This window comes from Xenopus laevis, chromosome 3S, assembly GCF_017654675.1.
Source record: "Xenopus laevis strain J_2021 chromosome 3S, Xenopus_laevis_v10.1, whole genome shotgun sequence".
NCBI classification, from domain to species: Eukaryota; Metazoa; Chordata; class Amphibia; order Anura; family Pipidae; genus Xenopus; species Xenopus laevis.
The window spans coordinates 59073029-59100775 of record NC_054376.1 but is presented as its reverse complement, the minus strand read 5'-3'; the positions used below and the strand labels follow the sequence as shown (position 1 = coordinate 59100775).

The window sequence follows — 27747 nt, the reverse complement described above, 5'->3', positions numbered from 1 at the left end:
GTAAGGCTGTGGACACAATAAACTTTTTTTACTTTGAATATACAGCCTGGTGGAAGTTTAACTTCTTTGAGTGCCTGCTCTAAAGATTTTTCGGATTGTCCGCTCCCGTGCTGAGGGCTCAGGGCGGTGCTCCTGGGCCTCTTCCTTGATGTGGTTTCTACTTGGAGACCCTAAACCTCAGATTTATTATTTATATTGTTCAGCCAATCCAGTATGTATAAAGGAGGCACAGTTATAAACTCACTCCACAAAAAAGGCCAGGCAAGGTGGGCCACAGTAATGTGTGACAATCTCCCAGGCTGGTCACATTCACTGACCTTCATGACCATTGTCAGACTCCCATAAGTCTTCAGATGGCGCGGGACCAAAGCCAACCATGCCTCTCAGTCTTTTTACATCAATACCACCCACTTCCTTTTCCTGTGTTGTCACTTCCCTCCATGAGTTTTGCAATTGAACAGCCCTCCATAAACAATTGTTATTGAAAATTCTCAGTGAAATTGTGACTGTGTGGGGACAGTGGGATTAAATTGCCAAAGGGCAATGCCTCTGTGTCCAATTCCATGTTGGTTTTTCCATTTTTACATATCTGACTTTAACACCTCTTTTGAACCAGTCATTCTCCTGGTCTAGAATCTGGACTTGGCAGTCTTTAAACGTGTGTCCTTCTTCCTTTAGATACAGATACACGGCTGAGTCCTGACCAGAGCAGCAAGCTCTTCTGTGCTAAACCATATGTTTGTACAACTGCTGTTTGGTTTCTCCCACATACAAATCAGAACACACTTCACTGCACTGCATACACAATGTTACTTTTGTGCTTTGGGAGTTGGGTCTTTTGGGTGAACCAGTTGCTGCCCAGTGTGTTTCTGGGTTTAAAACAGGCAGGAATGACACCCCAGCTACATATTGGATGACCAATCTCTTTCTCCTGTCCTTCACCAGTAGTCTTGGTATTATTGCTTCTCTTTCTACTGGATTTAATAAAGGCCCAATCTGGATACCCACACGTCTTAAGGGGCCCTCTGAGATATCCCATCTCTTTCACCTTAGCCTCTGTGCAGGTGGAGATCTTGTCTGCTCTGTGATGTAGGGTTCTGTTAACCCCCAGTTTGTGATCTAGTGGATGGTGGGAGTCAAAAAGCAGGTACTGGTCCGAGTGGGTTGGTTTCATGTAGACCTCCATTTCCAGATTTCCACTCTCTCTGACTCTTACCAAGTATTCCAAAAAATACGGTTATCTTGCAAATTTTCCCATGTAAACCTGATGTTATGGTCCACTGTGTTGATGTGTTCAGTGAAAGTCTGTACCTCTTGTGTGTGTGTGTGTATTTTACCCCTTCTCCCTGGAAGGTTAAATAACACCTCATAGCGTCAATCATTCTTATACTATCAACACCTAACTTCATGAGATCCTTGCCGATTAAATAGATTGTGCTGATTGGAGCAACATTCCAGGGTATTTATTCCAGAAAGATATTTGTTACAAGTTATTCTGAATTGAGAAAGCCAGTCGGATGACTGGTGAAACATCTTCAAGAAAAACACAGCAAGTCTAGTTGATTTGACCTATTACTACAGGTGAGGTACTAATGAAGTCCAACTCTCACTTAGATGGTGCCTCTGCAAATAAACCATTATAAAGTATATGCTGCTCTGCAAGTCCTAATGTGCTGAACCAGTATGCCGGTAATGGTAGAAGTCTGGGCCACTCCGCAAACCCTATGAAACAGTGATAGTGTATACTGTATAAACTTGTGATGTCCTAGTGCAGTTACTCAGCAAACTACACATCCCTAAAAAGCTGTGGAGGGGTGGAACACCTGTAAAAAAACAAATTACTCAATGAACTCTTAGAGCTGTCCTTACCTCCAGTGGCAGGACAAAAGAACTGGAAAAGGAGGGCAGAGCCAACAGCTTAAATAGAAAGAAGAGTGACTTATCATCAGAGGGGAAAGATAAATAAACCCCTAGCATCTGCACTGACAGGTACGGGCGCTTAGAGAAATGTAATTTATAAAGGCTGGAATGAATAAATGTCTAACATAATAAAATGCAGGTCAAATTCAAAGGCAAACTAACTGAACAGTTATAGCCTGTATGCCCACCCCCTTCAAGTCACTGATTGGTTACTGAATCGTAACAAGTTAAAAAAAAACTATACTCCCCCCCCCCCAAAAAAAATGTAGGTCTCTATAAATATATTGTATAAAAAAAGCTCATATGTAAAACCCTGCTTCATGTAAATAAACCATTTTTATAATAATCTCCTTATATAGTAGTATGTGCCATTGGGTAATCATAAATAGAAAATTGCCATTTTTAAACAAGGGCCGGCCCCTGGGATCGTGCGATTCACTGTGCACACAAACCAGGTCACATGAGTCAATTAAAAGACAGTTCTGTCTTTGCTCCCACACTTCTTCCTGTTACAGTTAGAGTTGTAGTATTTCTGGTCAGGTGATCTCTGAGGCAGCACACAGACCATCACGAAATGGTTGTTCCTTTAAGAGAGCCGCAAGGGAGGAAGTAGTGTTCTGGCTATTACGTTCACTCCAGCCTTTATACATTACATATTTGGTTAACTATATTGACAGCATATTTTATTTTACACAGCCTATTTACTTACCCATTTGTATTTCTATGGTTACTGTTCCTTTCACACTAAAGTAAAAACGAGAGCTTTGCCACAGAGATGCAGGATCCACAACAAGACCAACATAAACAAATATAATTTATATCTTTATACAGGTATGTACTCAAAGCAAATAGGAGAACAGGACAGTCCTCCCACCACATTCCTTTTTAAAAGTTTATTCCATATACAATCCGCTCTGTTTACAACAAGGAATACAAAAAAGAACTTTATTGGAAAACTTCCAGAAAGGGTTAAATACAATTTTTTTTTGTCTGTTTTGAATTTTCAGCGCAAATCCTTCCATACGTCTCCTGGAGAAAAGAGTGCAACTAGCAGAAAACAAACACAATTAAAAAAAAAAAAAAAAAAACTGTGACAGACCACGAGTGTTACATATTTTTGATGGAATCTGAAGATCTGCTGTCAGACCAGACCCCCGCCCCCTATCCACTGAGAATGCAGGCTGGAGGATTTAAAAATACAACTGAGTTTGACATGGGGGGGGGGGGGTTAACCCCAAACCATTTCTTTTTCTGGGATAGATATGTCAGTTAGGGGATAGCATAAGTCACTTGAATAATTATGGCAAATAATTTCCAGCTGCTCAAAGTGAAGTTCTCTATGAATCTGCTACTGCAGGAGTTTGGTTCTTAATGCAAGTTTATTCTTTATGAGGAAAAAGACATACCATATGCAGTGAAGGAACGGCTATGGTATTATGCTTGTTTGGGAATAACTGCACAAATACTCATCTCATTTATACTCAGGAAAAACAGGTTAAAGGGAATTTCTAAACAGCTCATTTTAAGGGATACAAAAAATGACACTGCCATCCAATCTGAATTGTTGGCTGCACAATAAAAGTCTCACAAAAGTGCAAAAACCACCACAGTCACAAAAATCTATGCAGTAGAACAGATGATTATCTTATGCTAACAGATATTTGTGCATTTGGCCATGACATAAAATGAACCCCATAATGGTCTTTAAGGGCTTTCCATGGAACGAAAAGTATAGCTGTACAAAACCGATTAGTGTGACAGTGTCCTGAGGAGCTTACTGAACTAAAGTCCATTTTGAAAAAATATTGCTATAGTTTTACTTTCTTTTAGGACAGCATTGCTGTAATACACATACTGCGGATCTATAAATGTTCGAAATACAGCACCCAGCATTCCCAGTTATATTTATTAACACAGGAAACAAACATCACTGGTAATGTTGCCCATAACAACCAATCAAATCTTTACTCTTGGTTTCTAAAGCTGGCCATAGACGCAAGGATCCAATCTTGAGGATTCGTACGATTTTCGGGCCGTGTGTGGAGTGTCCCAACATCTGTCGTGCCATGCCGATCGGTCTTTCAGTCGATAGGACAGCTTAGAACATTTCTGTAGGCTGCCGATAATATCTCTGCATGCACTGCCGATCTGACAATCTTCAGTGTCAATAGTTTTGTCGGACATAACATTCGTATGATTGTTGTAGGGACAGAACACCGGCTGAACTGTTCTACTTTATTTGATCTGAAAGGTTAGTGGCAGGTCGGGAGATGGGGGAGTCCAATAAGTCTGATCGTTCGAGGATTGGAACAATCGGATCTTTGCATCTATGGCCAGCTTAACTTGTAGGTGACTGTTCAACTCTCATTGCCGATTGGTTGCTATGGCCAGTGATGTTTGCCTCCAATATTAATAAATACACCACTTTGTGTGCTGAAAGCAGTTGTGTCGTTTCTCCCTAGAAAGAATGTTTTTTTCAGCATACAGAATGTACTTTAAAGGCAGCCACAACCTGGCCTGCTGTAAAAGAAAACTTTTAACAGAAGGCAATAGAACTACAGGTGAAGGTTAAATCACCTGCAGTAGAATATATCTTGTATCATGTATCTGCCGCAGCATTCAGTAGTACTGGTTTGAGGAAAATAAAATTCTATTACGAGTGTTGGGCAACATATTAAAAATACCTGGGGTGAACACTGAACTGGACAGCTCGACTTTACTGACTACTGATGCATGGGGCAGCAACACCTCGAGATTCGCCTAAGCAGCAAAACACAATTAAAAAGCCTGCGAAACACTTCAATCACCATATTCAAACAATGCAGTAGTAAGTCACAATAACTATTAAACCAGGTGACTCCTATGCAATGAGATCATCATGTATGCCCAAAATACCTACATTGTTCTCTACACTAAATTGTGGGGTGAATGTTCCTTTGGGGAACAGAAGAGATATAACAAAAGAAACACTATATGTACCCATCATTAATAGGCCCATTGGAGACTGTCAGATTAGAAAAACTACTGGGCATTCCACAAACAATTTGCAAAAAATAAAAAAGTGATTTTCAATGTCATATATATATTTATATATTGTTTGATATGTTCCGTAAAAGATTAAAAGAAAAAAAAGGAACAAATCAGTGGACAGAAAAAAATCGTGCAGTTTTGCTGCAGTTACTCTTGGTTCATTTATGTAAAGGGAAGATTTCTTGCAATTTGGCACTAGGCAACTAAACTCCTGCAGTCACGAATCTCAATTTTAAACCATTATCAATGTAAACAACAGCTTTCCAACCAAACAAAACAAAGATTGTAAAGTAGCTGGGCCTGTGCATTCATATCAATATATACACACAGGCTTCCTGGGGTGTGTGTGTTTGTGTGTATATACATACATACATACATACATATAGCTAGAAAAATATATATACACACTGTTATATACCTATAACATACATATGTCAGATGTATTATATGCATTTCAGACCCTGCATAGGGTGAACAGTTAGTGGTTTATTAGATCTAAAATGCATGTTTCAGTATCTTTCCATTTTTAATATTAGTGTTTTATAAAATGATGCATCAGGGTGTATTTACATTTTACACAGCCATGGGCTTTTATAGGAGTCCCACGCGATGACATAACAGTTGTGATGTCTCTTTCTGCTTACTCAATTACTTCCGATTCCCCAAAGAAACTGGGATGGGAAAGGAGTGTACCAAAGGCAATATAGATTCAAATTTTCCTTTAAGAGCTCTCTGGTTAAAAGAATTTGCAGCTTTTCAACAAGGTCCAAGCATGTACTGGAATTTGTTAGTGTGGGATTTTGTTAACTCTTGTGCCCCAGAGTCTCTACAGCAACACCAACAAAATACATAGGAACACATGACAACACTTCTGCGCAATGGACAATTTTTGTGCCATGAACTACGGGAAATCCTCTTCTTGCACCCACCTTGGTTTGCAAGGCTCCTGGATTTTCAGGCTCCATGTGAAAGCTAGAGCCAAGAACTCACTCCAACAGAGACTTAGCACGGTAGACAAAATGAAGGAGTCCATGGGAATACACAAAACAAATGTCCTCACTTTCATACAGCTGACTAGTATAAAACTATTCACCTTATTAAGTTCACATGCCCGCCCCACTTATCAGTCTGGAAAGTTTAGAGGATGTAAATCTCATCTTGACTCTAAAATCATACAGGGAAAAATGTTCACAGGCTGAACGGTGGAGTGTATTAATAAGCATAAAACAATTTATTTTTCTATAACGTGAAAGGGTGGAACAAAATTTAACAGCAGTTTGTATCCAAGGACACCATCCCAGTCCCCATAGGATGCTGCTTCATGAATAATATGCTGAATGCTGCATTCACAGAAAAAATCCTGGGCACATTTTGAAAAATCCAGAAAACTTTTCATGTAGGCCTCCTTTATTGCTGGAAGCAAACTTGAATAAATACAGTCCAGGTTTCTGGAAGGTAGATGCTGTTAAGAGCTAAGATGGTGGGACTAATTTGGGTGTCTGTAATCAGAGCAGGAAACTCAAGGCTTCTGCAGAAAATTCTAGCGCAGATAGTCTCCAACACCATTTAACTGATGCACAGATTATTGTTCCCAAGATGTCCTGTGATCCGGTCACATGACTTGGTTTGTACACAGGTAACTGGTGCCAACTCCTGTTGGAGAAAAATGAATAAACATAAAAAGATATAAATACTGTGCTAGTATAACAGAAGTGCACAGAGTTTCTGCTTATCTTTACTTCTTGTCAGTCTAAGTGTTATAACCATATGGCCGAATAAATAAAACTATAACACTTGGCCAACCCCATACAGGACCAATCCTACCGTATCAGTTCAGCAGATGATTTAAAGGGTCACATGATGTAATGCTCTGTTCTAAAGATACTTTGATTCTCAGACATAATGCATTACAGGAGCCATTGAGTTTTGAAATTAAGGAAGTAGACAGAGGAACCACAAACACGAGAAAATACACAACCATGTGCACTCCCAGCATTATGATTCTCCAGCATTATGATTCTTTTCAAGACACTACTATAAAGAACATAAAGCTGCACAACACTTCACACATTGGCCCCTCGCACTGCTTTCTCCCTCCTTAGTAACTCAGTGGAAAAAGTGTCCCTGTCATGTGCCTTGGCATATTCATGAGTAGCACAGTAGAGCTCTCCATCTTCTGTATCTTCGGATACTAGAATAGTCCCAACTACGCAATGAGTGAAAAAGCTCTGTGTCGACGCTCACTTCTGCGAGGAACCAGAGGATGGCACAGGAGAGCTCCACTGCACTACTCTGCATGAGATGCCAATGTACATGACAGGGACACTTTTTCCACTGAGTTACTAAGGAGGGAGAAAGCAGTGAGAAGGGCCAATGGGCGGAAGAGGGTTGGGGACTTTTGATTAATGGGGGGTTTAGTTCTCCTTTAACATAGGAAACGCTGGACTATTCCATATTAGTGAATGTGGAAAAGAATCATGAAGAAAGTGCTACAGGAGCAATATTGCGTTGCTCATGGATAATAGTCAAGTATTATACGATGCATAAACAGACCCAAGTTTCTATTTTACAACAAAGGAAGAAACAGAATTCCTAGTAGCCTACTTACCATTCTCACCTCCTGGGGGGTGGATATAGTGAAGGGGTTGAGCCCTGCTGACTGGCCACAATGGCTGTAGAAGACAGGCCTACACAAAGTAAACAGTGAAAAACATTTAACAAAAGCAATAGTATATGTAGAAAAAAAAGAAAAGCAGTTGTAAGTGGCAATTATGGCCAAAACTTATTGAGCTTTTTTTCATCTATGAAATGTTTTTGTCAAGCAGAAAAATATTTAGGAAAAAGTAATTTATACCTAAATGGATACTGTTACGGGAAAACATGTTTTTCAAACTGCATCAGTTAATAGTGCTGTTTCAGCAGAATTCTGCACTGAAATCCGTTTTTAAAAGAGCAAACATTTTTTTATATTTAATTTTGAAAATTGGCATGGGGTGAGACATATTTTCAGTTTCCCAGGTGCCCTCAGGTCATGTAACATGTGCTGTAATAGACCTTACTCACTCTTTACTGCTACACTGCAAGTTGGAGTGACACCCCCCAAGCAGCACATCAGCAGCCTATCAGCAGAACAATAATTAGCTAACCAGATAGCAGCTGACACCTCTGTTGAAGTATTTGTTAGCATCACTGCCTAGCACCACCTAGTGGTAGATATGAAATAGCACACAAGCAGGGAGCACGACTTAGGTTGTGGTAAAATACAATGGGAAGGGGAGAAACAATAGCTGTCTCAAAGCAGTTCTCTTCTGAAGCGCTGGCTTCTTCTCAAAGCTCAGAATCAGGCACAATGAACTGAGATGGCTGCCTCCAAGCCAATATTTTTTCATTGAAGAATAACATTTTAAATGGTAGAGTGAATTATTTGCAATGTAAACAGTGTATTTTAAAAATAAACCACAAAAATCATGACAGTAACGCTTTAAGTAGCTCAAATCCAAACAGTGGCTTTATTTAGCCATTATTCCTCAATTATCAAAGCTTAAGGAGGTTTCAAATAACTTTTAGTATGACGTAGAGTGATATTTTCAGACAAATTGCAATTTTTACTATTTAAGGTTTTTGAGTTATTTAGCTTTTTATTCTGCAGTTCTGGTTACTAGGGTCCAAATTACCCTAGCATCCATGCATTGATTTGAATAAGAGACTGGAATATGAAAAGGATAGGACCTGAATACCAAGATGAGGAATAAAAATTAGCAATAACAATCATTTATAGCCTGACAGAGCATTTGTTTTTTAAAAGGGGTCAGTGACCCCCATTTGAATGCTACAAAGAGTTAGAAGAAAGAGGCAAATAATTATAAAACTATAAAAAAATAATGAAAACCAATTGAAAAGTTGCGTAGAATTGGTCATTTTATTACATACTAAAAGCTACCTTAAAGGTGAACAACCCCTTTAAAGGGTGTTTTTCTTGTGGAGCTGTATGTAACAGATGTTGCTGGTACAAATTTATGTTGCATGTTAGTACTGCTTATAAGAAATTAGTAGCTTTGTTCAGCAACAGCAGGCTGTTGGCATTCCTTTCTAGGTTCTGTAAAAAGAACTTTAACACTACTGGGGGGAACTTTGGGAGGAGATAAAGAAGGCTATAGTAAGCCAAGATAGCCTAGGACAGTAGCAACAGCAAGTGGAGCCATTAATACATTTATACAATCTGAAATATAGATGAATAATGTGGGAGTATACAAAACCGGAATAACTAGATTTAAACATTTCTGAGCAAGTCTCTCTTATTCTATTTTTATTCTGCAACCCTCAATGGTTAAATTACTGTAGAAATGCTACTTTGTTATATATATTATTGTGCAGTGCTGCATAATTAATTATTATGCAATCTTCTATGGCCGGCTCCCAGATGACCTCCATTGATAAATGTCTGGGGGTCATTTGCCAACCACACATGTACCAAATAGCCAACCAATAAGTCCAAGGTACACATGATCAGATGCGCCATCAATAAAATCATTATGATTATGTATTAAGGGAGTCCATAATAATTATATTTTTTTAATCAAAAAGTCACTTTAAATTGGTTCCCAAAGATGAATTCTTACTACCTGTGTAAGGAACTGGATACTGGGCAGGCAGCAGAGAATAGCCTAGGTGATGGTGGTGGTGATGTGTGGACATTAAACGTTGAGAGGGGGAAGTGCGAGGCCTTTCTGAACTTCTGTCCCCTCCTCTATCTGGAGCACCCATACTACTGCATCCACCTACTGAACTAGCAGTACTCCCAGGTACACTGCAGCCACTTCGATCTCGATCCTGGGGGGATTTGTCCATTATCTGAATGAAAAGGAATTCAAAGAACAGTAAATTGTAGCAGTAAGTTACAAACTCATTTCACTTTCCTATAAAGAATACCTGTAAAGTGATCTATATAAATATTGCCTCATGCCCTTTGTTATGCAGTGCATTTGTACTCACCGTAGGAGACTTGCTCTTGTAATGGCTTGCATGTTGCTGCAAAATGTCCAAGGCTTTGGACTCCGAGGTGGGTTTGCAACTTGGACTGGCTCTGGACTTATCAGATTCTTCATTGCTGCTAATTTTGTTTCCATAAGGAGAAAAAGAATAACTTGGGGGTAGATATGATCCTGAAATGAGAAAAACCAAACAGTGAAGAAAAGTCTGAAAGGGTACAAAATAATTTAAAAGTGAGTGACTGCTAGATGACTGGCTGCTCCACAGGCAAATAAACATAATGTGAAAAAGTAAAGTACATGTTGGACATATTTTATACAGATAAGAGATTTTAATTTCAACAATAAATATGGATAATATACGGATAAAGGCTGCATCATGACAGTTAACCTATACACACAAAGGAATGGCTCCAAAAAAAACGATATCCCTAGCTAAAACTTTCTATACTAAAGTATAGAGTCACTGTGTAATCGAAGCACAGGATGAACAATGTTTTAGTGATGTGCGGGCTAGCCCAAAACCTGTGGAATCCATGGGCCGGACGGGTTCAGGCCCACTTCTCACATACTGAGGATTGCAGGCAGGTTGAGCTCTTCCTTTCAACTCTCCCTGCCCACGACCTTCCTGTGCTGGCTTCTTCTTCCAGCAGCATATGTTTATAAGCGTGTGCATAACCTGCCCCTTTTGTGATGTCAGAGGTTGACAGGTCAGACATGGGCCTATCAATAGTAGTGCCAGGTGGGTTCAGGTTGGGTGCAGATTGGTAGCAGACGAATGCGGGTCAACTTTTTGTCAACCTGAACATCACTACTATGTTTGGATTCCATTGTACTCCTTTGTTCAGATTTTAATATTTATTCTTTTTTGGAATAAAGAAACGTATCTTAACGTTTTCTTTCACAATAAGCAATCTGCATTGCATTACAGTATAAGGTGGTATGGATTAGCATAGCATAGGTTGTCAAATAACAGTAAAAGCATGCAAAACCAATGTGTAATATATATGTTTATTTATGTAAAGTACAATAAATGTGCCAGCTACATTAAGCTTATATTTGTACCTGGGTAGTTCTGCATCATGACAGGCATGCCACGATAGCTTGGATGGCTGGAGTCATATGCTTGACTGTAGGTATAGCCGTGCATGTAGGGGATGTACGACTGATGCTGTGTGAGGGGTGATGAAACTGGAACATGGGTGCTTGTTCGGGGGTCCTTAGGCAGCCCTCTGGGATCCTCTGTGCCTGGTAGTCCCTTGACATCCCCACTCACCCCCTCTTTGCTATCTTCCTTAGAGGAGGCCTCCTTGTTCCGAGCCCTCTCCTCTTTAGCCTTCCGTTCTCTCTCCTCCTTCCACCGTTCGTCCTCAGATTTTAAGGGGTCTGAGTACTTGGGGTACACATACGTCCACAATCGTGAGTCTGCCTCCTGCTGGATAGATAAAGAGTAACCGCAAAGTGAGTTCTACCATTTAACACTACATAACTGTCAAAATATGTATAACATACTTCAATATAGGACATATTTTATTGCAGATCAAAGCGAAGATGCTTGCACATAGGAATGAGAGAAATATTTTGTAGAATGAGAGAAATATTTTTCTCGGAGCGCTTCGTTTTCCGGGGAAACTTCAGAAAATGAGGCGTTCTGAGTGCCATCCCGTCCCCGATTTTCACACTAGCCGGCGGGAAGGCAGTTCAGAGAGATTAGTCGTCCCGAAGAAGAGGAGATTTGGCGCCAGTCGACTAATCTTCCCGAATCTGCCCGTGTCTCTCTGCTCTCAAGCTCAGCAGTGCAGTGACGCTTACATGCTCAGTGGGCTTTCAGCAGCTGCTGAGAAGCTAAGCTTAGGGGTTGTCACAAATTATCAAGCAGAAAATGATATTGGCCTGTAATATAAGCTGATGCTACAATGCTGATTATTAAATTCTGACGCTAGTTGTACTAGTTTCTGTGCTGCCATGTAGTAATTATCTGTATTAATTACTAATCGTCTTTATATTGTGACATTTATATTCTATGTGTACTGTATATTGGGAGTTGGCCCCTAAGCTCAGTAAGTGACAGCAGCACAGAGCATGTGCAGCGAATCAGCAGAAAAGAAGATGGGGAGCTACTGGGGCATCTTTGGAGACACAGATCTTTAAAGGGCTGTGGTTGCCTTGGGCTGGTACAGAAGCCCAAAACATAATGTTCAACATTTCTAGCTACTTCTTTGGTTAAGCTTTAGCTCTCCTTTAACAGTAGCAATACAGATTCACTATTAGACAAAGGTGTTTTTAGACGTTTTGTCGACCACACTGGAGGCGATTATGATACTGCTCTCCAATCTAACAAATTGCCAGTGACCCGAAGCTTTGTTTCCTTTTAACATTATCAGATTACCATTCTGCACAATAAGGAAGGGTATCATGTTAGTATATCCTTTAATTTACATATACTGTATACACAAATTTATTCTACAATCAAAAAAAACCAATAAAGGCCTAGGATTTTCTTTTTCAGTTCTGTATATAAATAGAATACACTACTGAATACTATTTGTTTTCCTTTATTCTCCATTGTAACTAGAAAATCTTATTTTTAGAAAGCTATATTCCCTTCTTAGGGAGATGATATATAAGGAGAATCAGTACTGGGGAAAAATACACGGCACAAAGTTGGCCTAAGTTTCCTAGTTCAGAAAAATGCTGGGAGAGCATTTGAAGCAGATTAGTGGCCTGCACTATAAGAAATGAATTGCTGGGATATTATTCTCTTTATGTTTCATTTCCCTTATGGGTTAAACTCTGGCTGCTATCACATGTGCTTTACATTCAAACTTGTTCTGATAAAATCTTGAAAATAACACAAATACAAACTTCAGCATTTAATAACCAAACATGCTGGCAGAGCTCCACTCAGCAAATCACCTGTACTTTCATAAAGTAATTAAATCTTGTAAAATTTTTTTTGGAATCCACAATTAAGAGCATACAGGCAAGAGTCATATTACGGACACTTATCAAGACAAGAGTTGCATCATCCCAAATTCTAAAGTATGTGCCAGAAAGGAAGATGTGATGCCCATGCACTGGCTATGCAATTATAGACAGACAGTAGAGGGGGAATGTGAGGAGTTTGTGTTGTTTTCCCATCTGCCCTCAGTCATGTGACTTGTCCTCTTGACACTTAAGTCACTCTTTCCTGCTGCACTGCAGTGATAACACCTCCTTCCTTTACCCCCAGCTGCCTAATAACAGAACAATGGGCAGGTATCAAGTTAACAGCTATCTGGTAGATAAACAGATCGTAAAAATTCAAGTTCCCCCACAACTTCTTCAGTTATATTGAGTAAAATAAACAATAGCCTGTCTGGAACAATTTCCATCATAAAGTTCTAGTATATATGGTAGAGTGAATTATTTGCAGAGTAAACAGTTCCTAAAGTGAAAGAGCACTCTAGATTTAAATTTTGTCCACACCTTAGCAGACCTGTTCTTTTTACCTCTATTATTTACTCCTTTAAACATTTCTCTATGCAGATTTTACGGCAACACAATATTTATCAAATTGAAATTAATAAAGACAATAAGAAGGCAAGAGGAAAAATTTGGACACACTTTCAAGTTCATCACTTGCTTTAGGCTAAGGGCACACAGTGCATACGTGATCAGTGTTTTGTAGGCAGGCAGAGAGAAGCAGATCTGCTTCTATTCACTCCTGTGTGTAGCGCCACTGACACGTTAACTTTTATACAAAGTGAAAAAAATAATCCATGAATACACACTACTTAAAAAAACAAGCCCTGTATATGGGCTCCCTGTTAAAACACAGCTGTCTGCTGCCAATTTAACTGCATGACATTTACTTTAGCCTTTGAACAACACCATTATATTTATTTTTGCACCAGCTTCTCCACTACAAATGAAAGAACAATTTAACATACAAGTTGGTGAAATTATATTGGCATTTACCTGTCTATACCACAGGGCAGGATCCAGACCAGATTGCCGATTACATTCTCCAACAGATTTAGCTTCAGCTGTATCCTTCCCTCCATGCCCACCACTTTCTGACACTTTTGCCTTGAACCCCTCTCCTTGCTGCAAAGGCAGTTTTACAGAGTCCTCTGGCTTGGGGATAATCACAGACTTTCCAGAGTCTGAACCAGTCCCCAGTTCCTTGGCCTTGCTGGTCCCCGATTTCCCCAGGTCAGTAAGGCTTGGGGCCTTTGTTAGTGTTGGGGGCACAGATTTATGCTTCCATTCATCTTTAATTAAGCTCTCTCTTTCCCTTACTGCAATTTCTGTTTTTTTCTCACTACTGCGTTGCTGCTCTAAACTCTGCCTTTGTTTCTGATGCTCTTCATAATGCTGCCGATATGTTGGATTAGTACTGAGCATGTGTGCATGGTATCCTTGGTCACTATAGCCATAAGGAGGCACGTAGGCATATTGGTTGTAATATAGAGACTGCATGTACATATTAGGCCTTTGCTGGATCACAGATGGTTGTTGGCTTGTGATGTTTAGTTCTGGCTTCTTCTCTTCAGGTGGTTCAGTTTTCATTTTTACTTCTGTAACTTCTAGATCCTCTTCCTTCTTTACCTTGATGGGTTGGCTCTCTGATGTAGCTTGACCAGTGGGATTTATGGCACTAGGACTGGAATGTGCATAGTTAGGGGAGTAATAGGTCTCAAAGTTCTGGTAGTATGGGGAGTCTTTGCTTTGTGGCTGTTGTGCAAAGAGTGTTTTTTTTGCACCTTCTTTAACTATCATATCTGGGTCTTTGACTTTGGTGCCATCTAACTTACCCTCTCCATCATCTCCTGCATCAGATATATCAGAGTATGCAGGACTGTTTGTTTTTGCTGAAGCACCTTCAGCACCATTTTGGGTTACAACATGCAATGGGGTCATTGGTTGCCCTGGACTTGGATTCTCTATTCTACTTGATGTACTTCCCGAACCAATTAATGGACTTGGAGCATTGTCTGTAAAGCTGTAAATTTTATCAGCTTCAGCTTTAATGCTGGCTAGGCGACTCTGGTGAGTTTCAGAGCCATTGAGGAGCCCATCAGCTTTGTTTGAGGAATCCCCCATCCCTTCTGCATAAGGGCTTTTTCCTTCCTCTGAACGGCCTGACTTCAGGGAGGGGCCAGGACTGTCCTCCTCTCTGCACTCTTTCTTCTTTTTATCCTTCTTTTTCTTATCTCTAGATGGTGTCAATGCAGGATTGATACCAGAGGGTTCTCCCATAACTGTGGGTTTTGGCTGAATAGGTTTAAGCTGAGGGCTAGCTGGCATAGCTTGTACCACTGTGGTGGTTATGCCAGTAGTGGAGCCAGGACTGGAGGCAGTGAAGGTGGTAGCTTGAAAGGTGTACATTGGCTGAGGCACTATAGCTGGTGCAATTGGACGCGCAGACTTTACACTTTTGGAGGCAGATGGCTTCTCAGTCTTGGTGCTTAAGCCTCCTTTTTTGGCTGCATCTTTTTCTGCCAAACGTTTTTCCTGAAGCTCAAAGCCATCATTGCTGGTGTCATCTGCAGCTAGGGGCCCATCCTCTGATCCATCATTAGAAAGAGCTCCAGGGTCTGTGTCACCCTCTGCCCCCACTTTCTTTTTGGAAACTGCCTTGCCTCCAAATTTTCCAGGTAGCGTTGGACTGTGTGGTTCACTTAAGCGGGCCTTGGGAGTGGCAGAACGTGCAGGAGAGAGAGAGCCTTTCTGAGATGCAAAAGTGCCATTGCATCCTCCCATGTCCAAGTGAAGAGGCTCCTCTCCACACTCACTATCACCATCAGCTTCAGGCTTACTGTCATCATCAGTGTGTGCGTGTGCCTGATGATATTTCAGGCCATTGATGTGCTTGTACTTTTTATTACAATTAGGATGGGGACAGTCAATGAGAACTGGAGATGAACAATTTCGGTCAAGTGTTGCAGGCTCTACCTTAATAGTGCTTAGTGGCACAGTTAACGGCAACGATACAGGTGTAGAGGAGGAACCCATTGAATTGGTACGTGCACGCTTGCTTCCTTTAGAATCTTCTGAGCTGGAGGTAACTTCTATGTCAGAAGGGGGCTTATTTTTGCGCTTACTGGCAGAAGATGGACTAGCTTTGATGTCATCAGCGGCACCACATGGAGGAGGGCGGTGTTCACTTGAGTTCTGGCTCCCCCTCCTCCCTTTGCCGTTTGTCCCAGCACGTGTCTTGCTGCTGCTACAGCTGCTATTGCTAGGTCCTTTGTTTTCTGGTGCAGTCGTTGTTTCTGCAACAGGCACATTGCTGATGGGACGCATACGTTTGCCCCGCCCCCGTCCGTTCCGCATCTCCAAGTCACTGGTGGGAGAGTCGCAGAATCTGGAGGGGGAAGGGAACAGAAATACTTTGTGAGTTCCACGGCTTTGATTAGACAGTTACCACATTAAATGTCTTTATCACCTCCACACCAACATAATATTTACTTCTCCCAAAGTTAAAAGGATAGTATCATCAATTATGCATATTAACACCATGTTCCTAAATATTACATTTGGGCAAAAATGTATTTATGTACTGAATTCATGTAAGCTTACCTTGGGGGAGCCCAGTCATGACGTGTGCAGTCCAGCAGGGTACCTACATAGGTTTTGTTTCTCCAGGTCACATTTACAACCAACATTCCTGGGAAGAGAAAGTCAAAAATGGCACAGTTACTAAGGTTTAACAAGATCACAGAGAAGAAGAAGAGCCCTACAGTCAAGTGTCGTATTACCCAAATCAAAATAAAGTAATAAACACAAAAATGGCAAATCTTGATAATAAATACGGGACAATAACTAGCAAGCTTTTATCGGTGTAGATGAAAACCAGCAGATGGCAGTATTACCCAAAGCAGCATTCGTACACTCATCTCACAAAGAAGAGCAGAACACTGCTAAAGATTTTTCTCCTTGTAGAGAACATCTGTTATTTGCAATATATGTTTCAGTGACCTTGTCCTCATTAAAGGGAAACTCCACCCAAAGTATAAATGTTTATGTTCTAGTATACTGTACATTAAAGGGCATCTAAATCCATACAAATGAATTGATTTAAACATACTTAGGATGCTTTTCTAAGTATTTTTGCAATACACATTTACAAACAAGACAGGGTAGGAACTGTGTGTATCTTGGCTGGAGAAAATGGGGCTTTTACTACATTGCTTCAACAGTCAGGACAAGCAATGCACAGAATACAAATAATCAGAGGGTTGTTCCCTTGAATAGCAATAACATCTACAAGAATTTAAAAAATGCAATTCATTGGCCATTTTACGAGAAACTACCTTTGAAGGAAGACCAGGCAACATTAGACCATGATTTTCCACACTCTTTAGGGTTCACTATAGAAGGATGTTTGAGGTATTCAAATTCTATATGGCCCACCTTGTACATAAGAGTATACAGCATGCAAGATACTCCAAGCTTAATGGTCTCAAGTTCCTTATATCCTAACTAAATATGTAGATGCGTCACTGGGACTAAGCTTTGACAGCTTAGTTTATCTTAAAATCAACTTTTAGTATGACGAGAACAGCAACTTCCTAATACAGGTATATGATCCATTATCCAGGAACCAGACTCCATTTTATCCAAATAATCCATAATTTTCTCTGTAATAATAAAGCAGTACCTTGTACTTGATCCAAACTAAGATATAATTAATCCTTATCGGAAGCATGGGTTTACATGATTTTCTACTATACAAGTTACGGAGATTTATGGAAAGATCTGTTATCCAGAAAGCCAAAGGTGCCAAGCATTCTGGATAACAGGTTCCATACCTGTAGTTTTCTTTTTATTATTTTTGGTTTTGAAATTATTTACTTTTCTTCTAACACTCTTTGACTTCTAACTTCTACTTTGCAGCTAGCAGTTCCCTTTAGCACCAGCTTACAAACAAGTTGCTGGCCTTTGTTTTGCACTCCTTTTAAATGCTCAAGGCTAAATATCCTAAATTTTGCATTACAACTGTGTAACCAGCATTTACTAAAACAACAAATGATAATGTAAATCTAAAGGAAACAGCTAATATTGTTGGACAATGTACTGGATCTTCATTTTATTGTGTGGAAGAATTAGGCAGGCAGCGCACTGATTTTGAGAGAGTCCTGTCCTGGTGTTTATAAAGAGCTCCCAGCATTTCTTTCATCTTTAGCTAACATTTGTTTAGCTTTGCATTGGCATTGCAGGGCATAATGGAAGGATCCACTAATTCCTCAGATCCTGGAGGTGCCTGTGAAATGACAGAATTCTAGCAAGCCAATGCCTGTTAGAGATGGAATCCTAGCGTGACCCAGCTCATATCATAGCGTGAAAATTGCCGTAAAATGACATTACTCAACTGACCAGAGAGACAGATTACATTTGATTATATTTTCCAAATAAAAGCAAAAGTAATTCTAAGCAACTTTCCAACATACACTAATTATATTAGCTCTGCTTCAGCCCAGTCTTCATTCTCCACAATGCCTAAAACTCTGCTTATATATCTTTACAGATATGTTAAAGGGCAACTAAAGTCTAAAATAGAATAACGTTAGAAATGCTGTATTTTGTATAAATATAAACATGAACTTGCTGCACCAGAAGCCCAATTAAACAAATGATTTATGTCTTTAAAGTTGGCGCATGGGGCTGTCATCTTGTAACTTTGTTAAACATCTTTGCAATACCATATTAGGTCCCTGGTGAGGCCTCATCTGGAGTATGCAGTACAGTTTTGGACTCCAGTCCTTAAGAGGGATATAAATAAGCTGGAGAGAGTGCAGAGACGTGCAACTAAATTGGTTAGAGGGATGGAAGACAAATTATGAGGGTAGACTGTCAAGGTTGGGGTTGTTTTCTCTGGAAAAAAGGCGCTTGCGAGGGGACATGATTACACTTTACAAGTACATTAGAGGACATTATAGACAAATAGCAGGGGACCTTTTTACCCATAAAGAGGATAACTGTACCAGAGGCCACCCCTTTAGACTAGAAGAAAAGAACTTTCATTTGAAGCAACGTAGCGGGTTCTTCACAGTCAGGACAGTGAGGTTGTAGAATGCACTCCCAGGTGAACTATGTAACCAATACTACGCACATTCTCAGTGTGGTCTGGGCTTCAGTTGTTACAGGGAAACCAACAAAGCTGCTCGAGATCTGAGAAGTAAGGTGTGTGTGTGTGTGGGGGGGGGTCCCCCTGTCATTTGAAAGTATGATTGTTTCTCTGTACAGCAGTTAGGGACCGTCTCCTATCGTTTCCTATCTGCAACTGTCACAGCAAGTAAAACGATGGGTGAATTTCACTGCATACAGTCAGGTTTCTTATAAAAACGTTACACATTTTTTATTAAAGTACATTGGAGATACTTTTTTTTTTCCATTAAAGTAAAAATTGGATTTTATTTTAATCTCAGAATTTGCAAGCCACGGTGGGAATTGAAGTCTTAGCTACATTACATTGCTTCTGTAATTAGTCAAACTAAGACATATAATAGCAATGGACATAAGCTGCTTTAACTGCAAATTATTTAGAAAGAACATTACAGACAGATAATATTAATGAAAATAGGTAGTTGTTTAGAATTACATTTTTTCAATATGCAAATAAAAAAATCATTATTTTGGGTAAAATGTGCAAATAATAAATATGCATATGTAACACATTTAGAGGCAAATTTATCAAGGGTCGAGTTTTTTTAAAAATTCCCATGAATTAGAAATTCGACCAACAGACATTATAAAAATCTAATTTTTTTTCGATTCGAGTTTTTTCTCTTGCAGCTCAGTCTTCATTCTCCACAATGCCTAAAACAGATTATACATCTTTACAGATATGTTAATCTCAGAATTTGCAAGACACTGAGCCACTGTGGGAATTGAAGTCTTGGCTAGAGGGGAGCTGGCTACTGCAAGCCCTTTAATTCAGTCAATTTCATACACTTATGCTACATACATTGCTTCTGTAAATGGACAAACTAAGACATAATAGCAATGGACTTTGACTAAAAAACTCAAATTTTCAATTCAACCCTTGATAAATCTGCCCTAAGTGTATCAGAGCATCACAAGTAACTAGAGCAATCTGGTTTCTGCAAATAATCACATATCTTACCATCTTCTGTCTCCTGCCACACAATGCCTTCCAGATTAACGCTTGTGCCCGGTTCACAAGGCCCCAAGCATTCTGGTTCAGTAGCCAGGGCCACATCACTTGTATTAACACCCACTGATCGTGTGCGCACCATGATCTGTTCACACGGGGAGGATATGTCACTGCTCACCATTGGAACAAGTAGATGCAAAGGGAGTCCAGAAGAGGCACAAACTGGAGAGTCCACCTAAAACACATAGGGTAGAAGCAGGGTATGGAAGATAGGAAAAACAAAAGAAAAAGACAAGGTGGTTGAGAAAAAGGGTGTGGGGGAGAAAAAAATTTATTAAAATCTAGGGAGACTCACATTCCTTGTGCATATTAAAATATTGTTTCTATTCAGAATAAGATTTCTCAGTCAAGAAAGAATAAATAAATAACACCTACGCTGAAAATAGAGTCTGCTTATTCTATGAACAAGATCCATACTTACTAGCAATTATAATTCATTAACTGAGCAAGAGTTTGCTTTCATATTATCTTACCATTAATTAGCCAAGTTAGGATTAGTCTAATAAGAGGTAATGTACTCTGTATACGCTATATTTATGTTTTTTATTTTTAACCAAAATTAACTATGTAGCTATACCAGATTGTACCATCACATTCATACAAAATAACAATACTTTATGAAATACTTTACACATATAAATAAAGTTGGGCATATACGGGCAAATTTAATCAGCAGATAAAAGCCCTTCAGCCCGATTGGGCATCTTATCTGCCTTCCAACGGGCCAAAAATTAGCCAGATGTTGTTGATTGCCTCACAAGGAAACATGGGCAACTTCGGAAAGCGAATTGCTTTTAGTGCCATCCCACCAGCGATTTACATTCTAGCCGGCGGGAAGGCAGTTCGGGGATATTACTTGCCCCGAAGAAGAGGAGATTTGTCGCCGGGTGGCTAATCTCCCCGAAACGCAACGTGTGTCTTTGCCATAACGGTGCAGAGGGCTTTTTGCAGATCATATAATATGTGGGAAAACATTATAGGGCAAATATGCAAATATGCATAAAGCTTAAGTCAAAGCAGTAAATTATGTTATTCAAGATCAGAGACGGCAGGTTATGTATAAACAAAACAACTGGCATTTGTAGTTGTCTGGCATCTGCCTTTTCGCCATAAAACAGACACACAGATGGTTACAAGACTGGGAGAATGACTAGAATGTCCCCCAGGCGAATCTGCTGCAATTACGCTGTAATCAATTCTCTGCACACACAGGCTGCTTACCAGATCTAATTTACTCAGCATTTATTTTTAGACTTCTCCACGTGGCTCTAAATATGCTCTTAGATTTATATGATTTCTTATTGAACTTTATAAGAGCTTCAGAGGTAGAATATTTGGAAGAAATGTGTAACAGGGCATTTAACAATGAAAAGCAAAAAAGGAAGTTTGAGAAGTTGGGAGAAGGGAGGTAAAGAACAGTACACCAATAACTGGTAGAATTGTTGCTCTGTATTTTTATCAAGGAGATGCTACAGGTTTCCAAAAAGTCTTCCAACTAACCACTCCATAGCCTTCCAGATCACCCAACACACCATTGTGCTATTGCAAGTGACATTGGAACATCTAGTTTATTATGAGATCCTGATGCTCATAAATAGAAGGATATGCCTGATAAGAGTCTCCCAAACCACTATACCAATTTTGCAAAAATCATTACTATACAAGCAATTACATATTGCAGTTTCTTCACCACTGTGGGTGCCATCTTAGTTAGCGCATACATTACTTCCCTCTGGTTTTATTTGATTCTGCGCATGCAAGATTTTCCTCCTCCCACTGACCTCAAACAACTCATCTCTTATGTGCTTCATTATTGAAGAAAAACGCACAAGTAAGGCTCAGAATTTAGAATATGTGCATTTGCTTGCCCAGGGCCGGTTAGTGAGAGCCAAACATGGAAGTTAAAAGATATAGACCTTGGCTAAAGCTGGCCATAGATGTTGAGATTTTTAAAAGATCAGATCCTGATCGTGAGACCACGATCTTCTCAGAACGATCGTACGATCGTACGAATTTACCATCAACTAAAAAGATCAATTTGCCAGGAAAATAAAGGGTAGCTGCCTGCTTGGCCCTGCAAACATAGATAGATTGCACTGGGACTGACAAAGATTTTCTGACCTGGCCGATGAATTTCCTGATAGATGTCGGCTGAAAAATCGTAAGATGTACGATAGTTCGAATCCCACTAACCGCACGATAATTTCGAAGGATTGGTCGGACTTCCCTAAAATCGGTCGTTCGGCAAGAAGAATCGTCGCATCTATGGGGAGCTTAAGGGATAGAAGTAAGGAATGCTGGGATACAGGAGACAAAGGACACAATGCAGCGGGACAGCTTTTAAAAGCATTTAACAGCCAGCGACTAGATAAAGAATAGTTGCTTTATATTTTTCCTTGAAAGAACAAGGGAAGTCCAATAAAGAGTTCATCTCCTTTCAATTGCACACCTCCTGTGGTGTCATCTGTGTGCTTCAGTACCCATTATTTCAAGACCTTTTTCTGACCGGTTCATTTTAGGAAAAAATACCTAGTAAACTAATAAAACTACCCAGCATTTTTCACAGCACAGGAGATTCAGTCACACACTCGGGACTGGGAAAGCTTTATGATCGTGTTGTGGTCATGTTGATGACATCACTCAAAGTAAAATGGCGCCCATGACTGAACTTATATTGGCGATCTTATGAAAGGGCACAGCAAGAGTAATGAGGTTCATTGGAAATAGAAATTAAGCGACCAGGTACAGCAAGGGGATAAGAGGGGGAACGACAGGCTGGGCCAAGTCTAGAATTTCTCAATCCACACACCACTACTCTGTAAGGCTACAAATTTATTGTTATTGCTACACTGTACTATTCCTCATTCTATTCAGGCTCTCTATTCATATTCCAGTATCTTAATCAAGTCAATGCATATCAGGCTTTGGGTATTCCAGCGCACTGCCTAAGCCAGTGTTCTTTGGTGCTTCTATCCTCTATGACCTCCCGCTGGTCGGTGGTATATATAATTTCCTATAGAAGCGAGGAGAGCATACCAAATGCAGATTGCTGCTGCAAGGTGCTTTATTTCAGACTACATACACACCACATGTTTCGGGCTACAAGTGCTCTTTCTCAAGTGTACACTTGAGAAAGGGCACTTGTTTTGAACATATCAATGGCCAATTACAAATCTTTTTTTCCCTCTTATACTGCCACAATTAATTTTACACTCAGATGAGTATAGTAATAAACTGTGTCAAGTTAGCTACTGGTCTAATAACCCACAGCAACCAACCAGCAGGGAGCATTCATATTATTATGTATACATCTAACTGAAGTATTCAAATTACATGTTCCTATCAAGAACAGGTATAGCACCATGCCTTAAGGTACTAAATGTGCATTTAAATATACAATTTTAACAAGAATTGTTGTGCAAGAAACAGATACAGTCTAATAATGGTGGCCATACACGGGCAGATAAAGCTGCCGATATCGGTCGTTTGGACCGATTTGACAGCTTATCTGCCCGTGTATGGGGGCTTCTAACGGGTCTTCCCGATCGATATCTGGCCACGATATCGATCGGGAAGGTTTGATTTTAAACCGACCGGTCGGAGCCCCTTGGCGTATCGTAATTCGATCGTTCAGCCATGCGGCCGAACGTTCGAATTACCCTCGATATAGCCCTGCCGTTAGTGGCATATCGGGGAAAGATCCGCTCGTTTGGCGACATCACCACGAGATCTTTGAGTCTATGGCCACCTTAACTATCATGGGATTAAAAACTCTGTGGGCAATGACAAGCACCCATTTACGGCCTTTCTAGATAAAACATTCCATATGAGTACCGTACTAACAATGAATCACTGTGTATTCATTTAATGTTTATAAAGATATAAGATATGGTGACCACAACTCAGAAAGACTTCTTATTCAGAAATCCCAGGGTCACAGGAATAGCAGATAATGGATCCCATCTGTAACAGAGGTGGTCTCAGTTTATCAAATTATAAATACCAAATGCCTTGGTATGTATGGGATCCTCTATACGAAAACCAGTCCAGAAAGCTCTGAAATACAGGATGACCATTCCCATTTTCAGTAAAACAATTCTTACTTTTAGTTCGACAACATCCTTTTCCTCTGTAACAAAAAAAACAGCGCGTCGTCCTTCATGGTAACTTAAGCTGGCTATAGATGCAAAGATCCGATCGTACGAATCATCGTACGATTGGACTTTCCCATCTCCCGACCCGCCACTAACCATTCAGATCAAAGTCTTACCAGTCAGATCAAATAAAGAACAGATCAGCAATGTTCTGCCCCTGACAGCAATCGTACGATATCTATGTCCAACCAAAGCTAGTGACAGTCTCCCACTGAAAATCGTACGATCGGCAATACATGCAGACATATTATCAGCAGCCGACAGAAATTTTCTAACCTGTCCGATCGACCAAACGACCGATCTCCGCCGGACAAAAAATGTCGGGACTCTCCACACACGGTTCGAAAATTGTACGAATCCTCGATTCATACGATCAGATCTTTGCGTCTATGGCCAGCTTAACTTGCATATATCCATTTGTTAGTTTTAACTTTTTTTTTTTATTTATGGCACAGTGTCCATATTAAAACATTGCCAATGTGAAAGCCAATTGCCCAACACAAGGAGTAGTTATATTAATGAATGACAGCAGCAATGGTTGGGGGAAAAATACTTAACAGAGACATTCTGCAGGTTCCATACTGATATTTCATATTGTTTTTATGTAATACATTTATTGTAAAGGTTTTATTCATAGCCCTATGTTGTGGTCTTAACATTTGCTTTTATCTTAAGGAAATCTATTTTAAAAAGATTTTTAGACCCCAACATATAAATAAAATAAAACAAATAAATATACATAAAAACAATTGCCCACAGGAGAGACAGTAAAGCACACACCCATACCTCCTCCAACATGTTACTTACTACAGTACAGTTATAACAGATCACAGCACAATACTACCAGCCTCACACAAGTCAGTACACTTTAGCACAAGGTTAGTATGAAAAGACATCTGGTTCAACATTTTGTGGCTGGGATATGATAAAAAGGAGGCAATACTGCCACCCTTCCTTATAAACACCTATATTAAATAACCATTAAGAGCACCGTGCTGAGATCAAACCTAAGGTTTAGGGATTATCCTAATACAAAGATATACAAAAAGAAGACAAAACAGAAGAGAACAAAGAGTGAAGGGTGTCCTTGTGCAAAGTCAATGACACTACATTCTACATAACCACAATCAAATAAAGTAATTTTCTATTCTATAGCTATAATATACTGTTGGTTAAAAGGGCTTTTATGTGGTTCATTAATAAATTTGGCCTCTGCCATTTCTCAGACGTTTTATTCAAAAGTTCTGCCCATCCATGTTAAATGGGTAATTACTTTTAGAATGATGTAGGCAAAAATATTTTAAGACATTCTCAATTTTTATAGTTCTAAAATTACTGAACGTTTTATTCAACAGCTAACTCATTTGGAACTTGCAGTTTTCCTAGCAACCAGGAAATGTTTAAATCAGAGACTGCAAAATACACAGCAGAGGGTCTGAATGGAAAAATAAGCAATAAAAAAGGAATAATAAAATAGTAACTTTACAGAGCAAATTTACTGTATAATACATTAATGTTATCTGTATCATAAACCAGAATTAATGGCATGGTTACATTTAATAACTCGTACCCAAAACAAGATAAACATTATTCTTGTAATTTACGATTATAGTTGAGTTTCGCTACTAATCAAAATGCATTTGCATGCATTGTAGATCTATTGTTTAAATGTTATTCTACATGAAAGCCCTAAATATAATGTGACGTACAGTATATTATCATAACAGGTGCACAGTGACATCAATATTAAAATTAGGGATGCACCGAATCTAGGATTCGGTTCGGGATTCGGGTTTTTTCAGCAGGATTCGGATTGAGCCGAATCCTTTTGACTGGCGGAACCCTAATTTGCATATGCAAATTAGGGGCAGAGGGAAAATGTGTGACTTTTTGTCACAAAACAAGGAAGTAAAAATAGTTTTCCCCTTCCCACGCCTAATTTGCATATGCAAATCAGGGTTCTGATTCGGTTTGGTATTTGGCCGAATCTTTTTCAAAGGATTCGGGAGGTTCGGCCGAATCCAAAATAGCATCCCTACCTAAAATCACATGACCCAATGAAATTGGAGTATTATAAGAAATACAGACGTTCAATTACCTTTATAGTCATGAAAACCCTGGACATTTATTTTACAACTGGGGATACATTTATTCTATATGTATTTAAAGAAGGTATAAACCTATATAAAATAATGTTGTAAGCACAAGTTCTGTAGCACATCAATTAAAGTCAAAAATCTGTGGGCAAAACTCCAGAAACAAGGCTCCTGCTCACTACTTGATGAGGTAAAAATGAAAGAAACACTCCGAAACCCACAACTACACACTTGAAGTCATAAAAAAAATGAATAGAAATCTATGGTCATTAGACTTATGCAAAATGCTCCATATGCTGTGTTGTTGCTGAGTGAGACTCAAGTTACTATGTCTCAGCATGGGGTGTGTAGAATGGCTTCCTGCAGGCTCCATGCTCTCCTTTCCAACAACAATAAATTGTCAGATTAAAAAAACATAAAGACTGCATTCCAGAGTGGATCAGATCAGTTCCTGGATGTGTTCCTGTAGCCCATTTCTGTGATGGAAAAAGAAGGCCGATAGAGTAAAGGTCTGAAGTCAAGAATAGCTATGTCTGAGAGATTTCAGTGTGCAGTGGTTGATAAGGCACAGCATGTATATTGCATACTCTGCTTGCCAACAGGCTGAACATAGTAAGGAGTTGTTCACCCTTTATTTACTTGTAGTATTATGTAGAGAATGATTATCAGTTTTGCAATTTCAGCAATCTGGTTGCTAAGGTCCAAATTACCCTATCAAACATGCATTGATTTGAATAAGAGGCTGGAATATGAATAGGGGAGCGCCTGAATAGAAAAATAAATAAAAATTAGCAGTAATTAATTTGTAGCCTTACAGAGCTTTTTATATGAGACCATTTCAAAGCAAAGGAAAGAGTCAGAAGAAGGCAAATAATTCAAAAACTGAGAAAAATTAAAGGTCAATTGAAAAGTTGCTTAGAATTGGCCATTTTATAACATACTAAAAGTTAACTTAAAGGTGAACCACCCTTTAACTGAAGATGCCATACTGCTTGCTCTGCGGTGGTAAATTTAAAAGATCCGAATATTTCACTAAAATAAAACACTGGTCAAAGCATCTACACTGACCAAATGTTAAAATGTGTGGTCGCTGACCAGAAATAAAGATTGAAGTGAGCATCTAGCAGACATTAAATCACCCTTAGTATGCAAGACAAAACAGAAAATATTTTGGTTTTAAAACAGGTAAGTTGCCAGTATGGTGTAGCTTTTTAGGAGGTAAAAGTGGGAAAAATTAAAAGACATACTGGGACAAAAGCTGAAGACATTATGGATGCTATATGAAATGGGCAAGACTGAGATCTGTATGGAAAGATAACATTTAAAATGACAACATAGTTAGGCCAAGGCATAATTATAGTTCTAAGCATTAGCCATAGTCTTAATACTGAGCA

At 39.5% G+C, this 27747-nt stretch overlaps 1 protein-coding gene across 4 annotated transcripts in view; it reads right to left on the bottom strand.

The window, feature by feature from the left end:
- Window positions 1-2851: 2851 nt before the first annotated feature.
- The window catches only part of znf609.S (zinc finger protein 609 S homeolog), a 47207-nt gene continuing 22311 nt past the window's right edge, over window positions 2852-27747 (bottom strand). For 2 of the 4 annotated variants that reach the window (XM_018255549.2, XM_018255552.2), the window contains 8 exons: window positions 20053-20278; window positions 16506-16593; window positions 13899-16290; window positions 11004-11373; window positions 9943-10112; window positions 9573-9801; window positions 7559-7637; window positions 2852-6603 (listed from right to left, as the gene is read on the bottom strand). In XM_018255549.2, the coding sequence (XP_018111038.1) occupies window positions 7564-7637; window positions 9573-9801; window positions 9943-10112; window positions 11004-11373; window positions 13899-16290; window positions 16506-16593; window positions 20053-20278 (3549 nt within the window). In that variant the 3' untranslated portion in view covers window positions 2852-6603; window positions 7559-7563. The remainder of the gene's footprint in view (window positions 6604-7558; window positions 7638-9572; window positions 9802-9942; window positions 10113-11003; window positions 11374-13898; window positions 16291-16505; window positions 16594-20052; window positions 20279-27747) is intronic. The other 2 variants (XM_018255550.2, XM_018255551.2) reach the window with 2 other exon arrangements.